This window comes from Heliangelus exortis, chromosome Z (genome assembly GCF_036169615.1).
Source record: "Heliangelus exortis chromosome Z, bHelExo1.hap1, whole genome shotgun sequence".
NCBI classification, from domain to species: Eukaryota; Metazoa; Chordata; class Aves; order Apodiformes; family Trochilidae; genus Heliangelus; species Heliangelus exortis.
The window spans coordinates 579607-592559 of NC_092454.1; the positions used below are offsets into that span (position 1 = coordinate 579607).

Consider the following 12953-nt stretch of genomic DNA (forward strand, 5'->3'; position numbering starts at 1 on the left):
TGGATTAATAAGCAAACACTTTCTCGCTTATTATGCAATTTATCATGATGAAAATTGCGTCGGGCTCCTCAAGGCTACATGCTGATACATTCATTTATTCAGTGCTCCGTGGACACAGAGCCATACTAATCTTTGTGACAGCTCAGGATGTAAGGGCAGGAGGGAAAATGACTCGGTGAGGAACAGCCCTGGGTGCATCTGAGCAGCTCCAGTCACAGACACCGGGGCAGGAGAGGGAAAACATTGGGGCTGCCTCAGCCACAGGACAAGAAACAACTCAAGGCCAGAGAAATAACCGTGTTCTCTCATTTCTACATATCCCTCCGTGCCTATCCCCCTGCCCCAGCCATCACCCCTCCTTTAAACCCTGAGGAAATTAAACTTGCCACATAAAATTGGTAATTTGTGCCTTAGCATAGTGTGAAAAGCAGCCAGGAGCTTGGATGGCAATCCCGGCCAGTTCCTTACTGCAGGTAGCAGTTAAAACGTGTGTTTACAAACAAGCACTTGTAACCACACCTGGGTAGTAAACCCAGAGCAGCTTTCAGAACTGTCTGGCTGGAAACCAAGTCCTAGGGTCAAACAGCCTGGCATTCAATGTTACTGCTATACCAAGAGACACAAAAGCAGAAAAGTCAACTAAAGTAACCAGACAAAGTAAATAAAAATATAAATACAAAGTTTCGATGTTTGACAATAACGATTGTAATTAAGAGATCAGTCTGGGATTTCCTGTGGTGCAACAGTAGCAAGCAGAGCACCCCAGGCACACAATCAGATGGAAACCTGGCTAATTTTTCAAGGGTTGTTTGGGGTTTTTCTATTATCCAAAGTAAAACACACTTCTGCCCTTGGTGAACAGAAATACAGACAGATTAACACCTCAATAACCAATGGTGATGACAGAGGGAATTTCAGACCCTGGATTTTTCATTCCTCCCCCAAGCAAAACCCTTCTAGAGGCACCATCCCAGCCCAGTCAGTTCCCAGCCTTCAGCAGAGAAGCTGCTACCCCATCACCAAACTGGGTAGCAATTACTTCACAAATTATCAGTTAAGGAAGACCACTAATTAAATAACCACAGAAAATCAAGGTTAAGCATGAGGTATATTTTAAAAACCCAGGGTCTTGCCACAGGGTGCTTGGGGTGCCAGCTGCAGGAAGATTTCTATGTCCCAACCAGGGACTGATTTGTTCCTGTGCAAGAGCCAGGTACCATCCAAGGAAAGTTGTGCCTCAGTGGCACTAATGTGCACTCACTTCTGTTTTTCAAGGCTTTCCATTGAAAGCAGGAAGCCTGAAATAGCTCTCAGAGCCAATTACACAGAGCACAGCATCACACTCTTGCATGACATAAACAGCCTGCTGTGGTCCCTTCTTATAGTGACTTTTAATTTTTTATTTATTTATACACAGAAATTGGGGCCTCTCCTTCTGCACTTGTAAGTACTCTGCTTTTTTAACACAAACTGAATACAGAAAGCCTGGTCAGATAGAATTTCAGATGAGGTGATCAATTGTACAACAGACAATAATAAAAATAAGGACTCTACTGCAAACCCCCTTCCTGTGCAAATAGTCCCTGTTGTCATTAAGCAAATTAATGTTGTGAGTGAAGACTGTCCAGATGCAAATTGGGGCCCCAGAGGAAATTTATGACATTTAAACCTCAGCTCACAAAATTCATGGAAATTCATCAAAAATATTACCCATGTCCTGCAAAGCCACCCATGTTAAAAGCACCCCAAGCACTAATATTCAGGAATCCTATTACCTAACAGAAAATGCATTAACAAAGAAGATGTTACCTTTATTACAGAAGTCATGTCAGTGACTTCACTTAGGCAGCAGTAAGAATGATTTGATTTAGCCATAGTTAAGTGATGGCGTGATGGATGGGAGATGGCACTAGTGAGTGCAGCAGCTTGCACACACAGGTGTGTAAAGATAACCAGAACTTGTACAGCTAGTGCTGTTTTTTAAGAAACAGAACCAATAGGCAACTAGATTTCCATGTACAAAAAGAAACACAACAAAAAACAAGCCAGCATTTTTTGTGTGCATTTTCAGCCGAAGTGTCAGCCTCCCTTATGAAATTTGCCCCCCTCCCCAACCCCAATTACAAATACCTAATTGAAAGAAGATTTTATTTCCAGGAGGTTAGAAGGGAGGCGCGAGGCAGCATCCCATATAAATCTTGATTTAGGACACTTTAATAAGTTGTTCTCTGACCCCAGAGACAGGCTGTGCTCCGGTGACTTTATGATCTCCGAGCAACCCTTCAATCTACAGGTTACCTTGATGCAATCCAGAGGGACCCCGCTGCTAAAACAACACCCAGCCCGCTTCCCAAACCCATCCACATACCGAACGGGTGCCTAAGCACCCCCTCACCCCCCAAAAAAACCCAACCACCCTCCAGGTCTGCTTGGGGTGGGCAAGACCTACTTGGCCAGCTGCTTCTCGGCGTCGGCGCAGAGCTCCAGCAGCCCCATGAGCACGGCCGAGACGTCCATGTAGGGCTCCCAGACGGTGAAGCCCCGGCCGATGAGGTCGATGGCAGTCCTGCGGATGGTGCTGTGGGCAGGCAGCTTGGGGCTGGGGGGCTGCAGCAGCAGGAAGGTCAGGGCCTTGCCTGGGGGAACAGACGGAGGGGACACGGTCACCGGGGGCAGCGGGGGCACCGCGGGCACCGCGCCCGCCGACCTGCGCGCCCCGCGCCCCGACTCGGGACGGGTGAAAATGGGAAGAAGGACTCAAATGGTTCCCTTCGGCCAGCACGTGCTAGGAAACCCCTGGGAAATCTCTTGTGTTGCTAACACAGGTGTTAAAACCTTCTCAGGAGAAAAAGGTACGTCAGGTTTGAGAGGATGCCTAAGGAAAATGAGCTTAAAAGATTAAATGTGGGAAAATCCCCATTAAAATAAACCATGGTGAGGCTGCTCTTTTTGGCCCCGGTATCTCAGCAGCAGGCAGCAGCAGTTCCTCCCAGGTGTGCTCAGCTGAGTGAGAAGCAGCAGAAAGAAGCCAGAGTCCACCAAACTCTCCCCCAGACAACTGCTTGTTTCCACGGGTGTCTCCAGCTCCTGGCCGTGGGTGGTTTGGGAACCAGGAACGTGATTTTACAGCAAGGGTTTTGCCAAAGACACTCCCAGTGCTGAGTGCCAGAGATGTGGCATCACTGCTGCCTGCTCTGGGAAAGGGATGGAAGGGTTTGGAAGGGCTCCCCAGCACCCTGTCCCAGGATGCAGAGTGGGATGGTGCTGGTGACCACCTCTGCTCCCACCTCTCAGCAGCTGCAGAGCCACAGCTGGGGCTGCTGCTGAGGGAGCACTGACAGCCTGTGGGCATTTAAATAATTCCTCAATTAATAAAGCCCTCAGTTCTCATCACCATGCTGCCCACTAAAGCAACATAATTAATAATTTCATATAACAGACTGGTTTCTAATAAGAATAATCACTACATAGAAATGTGCAGGAAGGTTTAAACAAGTACCATTCCGAGATTAAGATTATTTATCATTATCTCTACATAATTATTTGTTACTCCTTAATAATACCAAGTTAGCTTGCTATTGTGGTAAAAGATAACCTATTGACTTAAACAGGTTTTCCTTTAGTTTTCAGAGCTGTCCTCTATGAGCTGCTTGTTTGGTTTATTTAATAACCCCCTGACACTTCTAGCTCACAGAAAAGCCACCAGCAGCCACACTTCTATAGTCCCTTCCCACTGACCCCTTCCACGTGGGTAAGGAAAGAACTGGAACTTTCTTCTTGAAGCACATAGCAGGCCAGGAAGCTCTACTTTGCAAGAATTTTACATCCCAAACACAGGAAGCTTATCTAAAACCATCACTACAATGAATTCCACCTACCTTTTCCAGAGGAATCCTCCCAGCACTGTTCCTGCTGACACCTGCCTTGTGTAAATTGAGCCAAGGAAAAAGATGAACTAAACAAAAGTCTGTCTGCTGCCCGTTTCTCAGCCTGGACATCTTTGTTTAAGCTTTGACTTGGCTTAAATGAACGAATTAATATTGACAAAAACATCAACTAAGCTAATGAGTTGTTAGTTAAGGCAATAAACATGTCACATTAGAGTCAGTGCAGTAAAGAGGTAATTAGCCCTGGAAAAGCTGAGCTGATGGGGGCTGCGGAGACCCTTGGCAGTGCAGGAGCCCCCCTGGGATGGGCACAGCCCAGGATCAGCCCCTGGGCACCTCTCCATCACCCCCCCAAAAAAAAACATGGGCAAGAGAAGAGCTACTGAATGGGGCTTCAGGGAAAGTTTGGGCAACACAGCCCAGGACAGCAAAGATCCCACCCAAGCTCCTCGTGACCACCCTGCTCCTCCTGCCCCTCCATCTCTGTGCACACCAAAAGCACTGTAACCAGGGGGCTTCTCTTTCTGCCCAGAAATCCAAATAGCACCATACTCATTAAGCAAAATAAAATACTATGAAAAAAATCTGCCCTAGCAAAACTAAGTTTTGATGACTTAGACATACCTTCTGTTAGAAAAAGGCACTGAGAAACAAACCAACAAAAGCTCATTCTATTGAGAATTTGGGTGTGACTGACCAGGCAGAATGACTGCAAGTGGTAACTTCACAGAAACACAGCTCAGGCGAGGGCATTGCCAGATAAATCAGCACTAAAATATAATTTTGTTCCAAATGCTTTATGCTCTGTCAGTACACGAACACCACAAGCACAGGAAAATAACACAAGTGGCAGAGGAGGACACCCACGGTGCAGATAATGAGATTTTGTCCCTGGCCACCTCGTCAGTGCCAGGGAGCTGCCACCTGAAGCACCAAGCCCAGGGTGGTTCTTTCTCAACCAGTCGAGAAGAGCAAAGTTCTGAGCCCAAGTACTGAAGTGCTCTCCCCATGCAGGACAGAGACAGCGGATCTGCCAGTTCTCTGAGCCTATTTCTGGATATCCTCTGTGACACCCCCAGACACCCCCCAAAAGCTGTTCCCAGCCACCAGCACTAACAAGCTGCCTCCTTCCCATCTGCTTGCTGCAGCACTAAAAGAAAGGCTCGAGTTTTTGATCCTTATGCCATTTTTATTACTGAAATTCAACCTGAATACTAAAGCTTACCCCTTATTTTCCATGCACACAGCCCCTTGGATTTCTGCAATGTCTTTCCTTGCACGGCCTCCAGAGCTTTGAGCACACGACATCAGTCAGCACTGTTAGCCCCATTTTGCCGACAGATTTAAAAAAATTAAATACTTTGCTCAGGGAAATCAATAGCACAGGCATGAACTAGACACTGGGAACTCTGGTTCTCATCCTCATAATTTGCCATGAGATCAAATTCCAACTAAATAAAAATGATGGACTCCAAGAACATGCTTTAACTTGCTTTGCATCTTTTTTTTTAAATAAAATCAGAAAAAGTGAAGAATGACAGATGTATTATTTTCAGTCTGCCTTCTCTCCCTGTCTCCGTGGTTTTCTACAAGAAATTAAACCAAACTGATGATTTTTTTTTTTCTGATTTGACAAATACCTCTGTGAAATGCCAAGAGAAAGACAGAAACAGAGATTTGCATACCTGGGTTAAAAATCCATATCCCTTAATCCCTTCCTATCTCCAGTGCAGTGAACTTTTATTACCTATCTTCCCTCATCTTTCAGACAGGTGTAAAACCAGAGGATATTTCTAGGCCTAAATGTAAAAATAATTTTATTATTTAAAGGACCTTAAATACAAATATAATGAAGATTTTTTTTTTTTTCAGTTACACTCGAAGTCCAATTTGCTAATTTTTACAGAATTAATCTTTGGCATTTTTTTTTCTTTTGTTCTTTAATACACTTCTGACACACATTTTGTCTCCTGCCCCTGTGCTAGCAGACACTGCCTTTTTGCTGATGATCTCTGCAAGCCATTTAAATATCATTCCTGCAACAGGTGCAATGTCTGCAACTTCTGAAGTGGTTTCAGGGCTGAGATGGATAAGAAGGTTTGTATTTCCTTCCAGAAGTGTGGTCTCAGAGCCCAGAGAGCACTAAGGAGTTACTGTGCATGCCAGTGAGGAGGCTGCATTTTACTCCCAGTAGGAACTGATTGGGAATTCAGTGTGAGCTGTTCCTGTGTAAAAGCAGGAAAGCAAAGTGGCTGGAAAGGAGAAGCTGGAATGAGCAAAAACTTACATTTCAAATGATATTTATGACTTGCTTAAGTCCTTTTGCTTGTTTCTGTGGAAAAGGTGGATGCTGGTAAAAGCAGCACAGTGGGATCAGGGCAGGTGGATGCAGGGAGAGGTGGGGATGCAGCCCAGCCCAGCAGGATGCTGCCATCTCCCAGCCCTCCCCAGATTTATAACAACCTGTCAGGGCTTTGGAAATGGGATGTTTCTGCAGTGCATACACAACTTGGGGCTGTACTGGACAGTGAAGATTTCATTTTTTAACAATAGAAGAAAAAGAAAATCTGTTTGCTTTGCCTCGTGTCTGATCAGAAAGGAGGTGTCCTCACCCACCCCAAAGACTCCAAAACATCAGAAATGGGATTTAATCCAAAGGGGAATGTTTCTTCCATTAATTACCCAGATAAATTCTGGAAAGGTAAGAGAGGTTTACCAGCCAGAACCACCAATACCAGCTGCAGTAAATTGCCTGTGTTTCCATTAAACTGAGAAATACCTTTGGCTTTTCACATGAGGTGCGCAGACAGCACAGAATATTCCTGAGCAGGGCCAGATGAGCCCTGGCCCTACGTCCTTTTAAAACTCTGTAAGATTCAGATGTAATTCAACAGAAAGGGAGACAAAGGAAAAAGAAGAAAATGTTTATAGTAGGTGCTTTGCCAGGCTTTTCAGGCTAACTCTGGCCTAGTTAAACCCACCTAACAATCCCATTTTTCTTCCTCTCAGAACCTGCAGTGGGGGAATCAAATGTGAAAGCAAGATCAATTCTCTTCCAAGACAGAAAATGAGTTTCAGATCAGACTTGTTTCAATTTATGGAGAGAACCCAACTATGCTGGCTTAAATGCATTCTTCCTCTAACTATGAAATTGTATTACTGTGCTATAGAAAGAGTAAACTATCATTATTTTAATCCAAAATTTGTTTATAATCTAGCAGGAAGGAGAAAGCCAATATGACTTGAGCCATAACCGTGCATTAAACCTTGTATTTTTGTTCCTGTTAATTGCCTAATTCCATTAACCCACACTATTTATTTTAATCTAAATTATATAATGTTTCCTAAAGAAAGCTATCTCCATACAAATGACCATCATTTCATAGGAAGTAGCTGCTTTGTCCATCCCCGTGCTGACCAAACTACACATGAATCATTGGAGTTTTCTCCTCTTACACATAATTGCAAGGAATTTTCTTAAGCAGACTGGACACCCCTGACCTGCCCGACAGTGGAAGATGCACAAGATGCAATGAAATAAATCAAGTCAACACCACAACTTTGTCCCAGGAGTCTGGGATCACAACTTCCCCTCCTCACAACCTTCCAGTCCTTGGAGGGCAGAGGCTCTCTCTTCACAAGGAGCCACAAGCAAAGGACAAGGGGCAGCAGTTGCACCAGGGAAGGTTTCATATTGACATAAGAAAGAGGCTTTTTTACAATGCAAACAACCATTCCCTGGAACAACCTCCCCAGGGACACAGCCGAGTCCCCACTGCCAGGGGATTTCAAGATGCAGCTTCCAAGGGCTGTTGTAACTTTTACTGCTGCTCTCTGTAGGGATTTACTCCCACCAGCTCTTTGCCCTCCCCAGTGTGATCCCCCAGCTCTGGGCTGGTTATGTGCTCCTGGGCTATGGCATTTCACACAGATGGGTGCAAAAGCTGCTCACAAGCAACAGACACCGAGGATCTTCACACATCTATTCCTCAGCACATCCCACCTTCTTCCCAATGAATGCAAGAGCTTCCAGCAAAGCCTATTAGCTAGAGAGAAGGTCAAGAAAAACCCCAGAACAGTTAAGAGAAATAATTTCCAATATTTATAAACCTAAGCACTAATCAGCTCATCCATTGTAAATCCAACCCCCTGCCCCTTGCCTTAACAGCAATATTATGCTGATTCTATTTGTATATTTTCTCCTACACCACTCATTTCCAAGATGAGCAAGTTAAATATCTCCCAGGTGCTTCCTGGCTTTATGATTATTATCACACCTATCTGTAGAGATGGCAAAACTCAGACTCCTCTCCTTCTCTGCTAAGGATGCTTGCTCTGGCATCTGCAACCCTACTGAAGGAATAACTGGTACTCTGAGTTGGTAGTGTCTGAGTTTCTGTTCCTCTTCCTCATTACAAAGGCAAGCAGCCATTCATCAGAAGTTATTCTGAAGTGTTCTTTTTAAACATGCAGGCTACTGCCTGGCAATGTTTGGGCACAATTTTCTTGGCTCCATGCAGGGCTGGATGTAGGAATGACCCAGCCCAGCACACAGGGAAGAAGCCCAGCTTGTCCTAAGCTTTGCTCCCTCTCCCTGGAGCTGGACCTGCCCTCCCAGGGAATGTCCCAGGGATGCTCCAAGCAGCCTGCAGGGCTCTGGGCAGCCGAGGTCAGAGGGACCAATGCAGTGAGTGTCCTGAATTTTTATTACCCCCACCAGGGTGAGAGGCTCAGAGCTGAGCTGTCACTTAGGGAGGTGCACAGACTGCTGGAAAACATGACCCGCGGGGGCTTCTTTGGTGCTGAACCTTCCTTGTAGTCCAAACACAAAGAAGAGAGCTTTGGGTCACCAAGATACAGCCTTTTACCACAGGCAGGATGTTAAATATGCAAGACCAAAATCTCTGATAAAAACACACGGTTCCAATTAACTCTCCTTCTATAGGATTTGGGGGAAAAGGTGAATTTCATTTCTAGGATTTGATTTTGTTGCTCAAGCCACAAACAGATTTAAATTAGGGCACAATATCCGCCCCAGAGATTGACTGCTTTTCTGCCACGAGCATTGACTTTTTTTCTAAATATTATCTCTAAGGCTAAGATATAGATTTTCATAAACCACCATTTTTCCATATTTTTTTTTTTTTTTTCTCTTTTTTCCCTTCGGGGACAAAATTCTGCTCAAGACAATGATCTAATCGCATGAACTCAGGAAAAAAAGCACCCTTCAGCCTGACAAGTACACTGAATTTCACAGCTGAGCTGAGGCTCACAGAGCCGAAACAGCAGGATGATGTCCTGAAGCAGAGGATCCATGCAAACCCCAGCAGCTCTGTGCCTGAGTGATGGAGAGCCCAGCCCCAGCCCCAGCCCCAGCCCCAGCCCCAGCCCCAGCCCCAGCCCCAGCCCCAGCCCCAGCCTGCACTGCTTGCTGGGGATGATAAACCCCCTGATTTGCTTTAATCACTCTGCTGTGGTTTTGGTTTTGCTTAAATTAAGTTACAGAGCGTGTTTGCCTAATGTGCTCTGAAAGGCTGCTGCTCAGGTGCTCGCCTGATTTATTGCTGCTGCAGGGGCTGAGCCCCAGCACTCCCTGGGCTCTCTTAATTGCTGCTGCCCGCTCAGCCAATCAGATCTCCAGCAGATGCATACGATTAGTGGGGACCAACCTCCTCATCCTCATCCTCCTCATCCCCATTCTCCTCATCCTCGCCCCAGTGGCAGCTCCAATCTGTTCACCCCACAGAACCACCGGATCAAAGGACATGAGCAAAGGTTACAGGGCAGTTATAAAGCAAAAATCTCCTGTGTTCACCCAGACTCCCGTGTTTATTCCATGCTAGATTCTAGGGTTTGGGATACTATAAAAAAAAATAAAAATCCGTAATGCTGGAAGCCCTGATTTAACAAGCTTCACACCCCGAGTCATCTGGTGCTTACTTATTGGTGTGTGCCTGCAAAAGGGTAAAAAGGGATCCCAAAGCCCCAGCACACCTTGAAAGGTAAATCTCTGGCACACACGCAGACACAGCTCCAGGAGCCACAGAATTATTGTGAAGATAAATACACTGCTCAAAAAAGGCATTCTGAGGCTGGGGTGATGAGACTGGTAGAAGATACTGCTGCGTGGTGAAGCCTGAATATTAGGCAGTAAATCACACAAAAGAAGCAAAAATCCCAACTTGAGGAAAAGAACAACACAAGCAGTATCTCATCCTCTTTGTACAGCAACAGCCCTGACCCAGAACCAGAGACCTGGCCCATGAGCCCCACTGCCCCCCACTTACCCTCCCAGTCCCCCCAGTTGTGCCAGCGCTGCCCTCACCCTCGGGTTGGGCAGAGAGGGTGGGAAAACATCAGGTGGATGCAGATCCCCACTTCACACATGGATCTGTTACACTCCCAGTTTCCTCGATATTGTATTTGCTTTGAAAAATAAGTGTTTTCATCCTAAGCTAATGACTTCACCATTTTGGCTGAGGGTTTCCAGAGACTGGAGAGTCCAAAGGTGACTTCTCCGAGGTGTAACAGTTTACAAAGAGGGCTCTGCAGTGTGGGGAGGCAGTACAACCCCTCACAGTTATGCAGACATGTTTATTTCTATTTCTGTTCAGAAACATCACTTGCTGCTCCCCCTGCCCAGCAGGCCAGAAGGTCAGGGACGTCAGGCCAGGGAGTTGGGACATCATTAAAAAATAGCAAACGGTTCCAGGAACCTAAAGGCTGCTGAGCTGATAAAATCCCAAAAGCAGCAGAGCTGGAGGGGCTGCCAGAGCCCGGGTAATGTGGAAACCCTGGAATTGGCTTTGGAAGGAGGTACCACACAGAGCCTGCAAAGGCAACATAAATAACTCAGTCCTGTGAACATGCTGTCACAGATGACACTGACTGAGTTAAAGGGCAAAACACTTATCGTTAATAACGATATTGATGGCAGATGCTTTGAAAAATATACTGCATTAACAGAAACAAGTATTTTCATATTCAGGACAGAACAGTCATTCAGATTTATCAGCCCATTAACTTTATAAACACAGCATTAGCTGCAGCTTAAGTGTGATGTGGTGCATCCGTAATGAGAAATTCTACGGGTGGCATTTTATAATTAAATATCTCATGAACTAGTTGTAAGGTCAACAGAGATTAATGCAGGATGTCGGGCAAGGTCACCGCATGGATTTCTAGAGAATTCCACCCTCTCAGGAAGGGTCACAGTTATTATTTTCTTAAATACAATAAATCACAGCGTGCGGGATTTATACAGCAAAACCTCCGCACGCGTTAACGGCGGGAACGAAGAAGTAATTAATTCTGATAACTCCTTTGGAAACAGCAACCACTCTGGCTTTGGGCTGGGTGACTCCCAGCAGGCAGCTGCTCACAAAGGCTGAGCAGTAAGAAGTTATCACACCTTAGAGCAACGGGGAGGAGAGGAACCACCGGGAATGCTCTGCTGGGATGCTGTGCCCCGGGTGCCTCTGATGGAAACTCCTCACAACAGAGCTGTGCCCAACACCACACCTGGGGCTGAACACTGGCACAGGGCAACGACCCCACCAACAGCAAGACCTGTGCCACAACTTCTTGGCAACCTCTTCTTGTGGTGTGGCTAGCTGGACGTTCAGCATTCCTCACCTTTCCCTTTCCCAGGGAAAGGATATTTTAAGGGAATGCCTTGTACTGCAGTCTGACCACCCCTTCCTGCCCCCCCGGACCCCAGAGCAAGGGGAAGCAGTACCCTGGGCTACTCACATGTGTGCCTGGCCAAGGAATAATTTGATCCACCGCTGGTCAGCCCAAAGCCCTCAGGAATCTGACTGGAGCTGCGGGGCCGGGTCAGCAGTTTTGGGGGCTCAATCTCAGCCCCAAACTCTGCCCCGATCACCCCCAGCAGCACGATGGCTGTGGCTTGTTTGCGTCTCTCCTCGTAGGACGTGGAGATCTTCTTCATTTGTGGCAGACCAGACAGACAGCCTAAAACAAAAAGGGAGAAATGTAATAAAAATCAAAAGCAGGGATTATTCCTTAACACTCCAAACCACAGCGTGGTTCCCAGATTAAAAAAAAAGGGTGTCAAGGTAATTTAAATCCCCCCTTCAGGCCTGGTACTGCCCTTGCCAGGACTTGCAGCTGCTGGAGATGATTCCCATTTAACTCCTCAAAACCTACAAGGCACCACAAAAGTCTAACTACACCTATTGCAAGGTCTGTGTTCAGTGACACCCTCCCTTCAGAAACTGTCAGCATCTACTAGAAAAAAAGAGCCAGAGAAGTGTCTTATTTCATATTTGCATTTGCTCAGTTTATAAGAGATCAGTAGGATTCTGTGCCTGGTTGGTTTTTGTGAAAGGTGATTTTTTGCTTCCTTCTTGTTAAAGTTGTGTAACAAGCTGTGTTGTTTGTTTGTTTGTTTTTTTAATAAAAATAATAGTTTTAATGAGAACTTGTTCATATTATGTAACAGAATCTTAGTTTAGGATCATCAGCACATTCAGATCCTTACTAGATTTTTTCTGCTAATAAATGCTATTAAGCCCAGCTATTATTCTTTCACACAAATGCCATTTTAACAAACATTCCTAAAACCAGTGGAAAAAAACCCGCACTGGTTTATGAATTTTCAATAAAAGTAAAAGGTACATCATTAATGTGATACAGCCCGGGGATCTTGAATTTCACTAAGCAGATGAATTGTATTTTTTTTTTAACAAACGAAAAAAAAAAATCTTAGAAAAAATTGACTGGCATGAGAACACTGCATTCATTTACTCTGACAAGTACAGGTCACTTTTACCTCTAATACTGATTCACAGCATGCTAGGAAATGCCCTACCATACATTTCTACAAACATTTTAACCTTTTCTCCAAGCCCTGCTCCTACCTCTTTGCCACCAAGGGGACAGCACCGCCGGCACCGAGCAGGACTCACTGGGCTCAGGGGCTACCAAAGAGTGACTGGCAGGGCACGTCTCTCTGCTAGTGACATTCTCATGGCCCAACAGGAACAGGAGTGTTTCCTTACAGGAAACCTTAACAAATTTTAGCCCCTGTGTTACAAAATCATC

General features: G+C 45.5%; 1 protein-coding gene across 1 annotated transcript in view; it reads right to left on the reverse strand.

Annotated features, from left to right (window-relative positions):
- Nucleotides 1-12727, reverse strand: part of LOC139789754 (WD repeat-containing protein 7-like) — a 33053-nt gene extending 20326 nt beyond the window's left edge. Inside the window, exons 1-3 of the mRNA XM_071730794.1 lie at nucleotides 12721-12727; nucleotides 11640-11861; nucleotides 2450-2636 (exon numbers count right to left, since the gene is read on the reverse strand). Of these exons, the coding sequence (XP_071586895.1) occupies nucleotides 2450-2636; nucleotides 11640-11861; nucleotides 12721-12727 (416 nt within the window). The remainder of the gene's footprint in view (nucleotides 1-2449; nucleotides 2637-11639; nucleotides 11862-12720) is intronic.
- Between the last annotated feature and the right edge of the window lie 226 nt (nucleotides 12728-12953).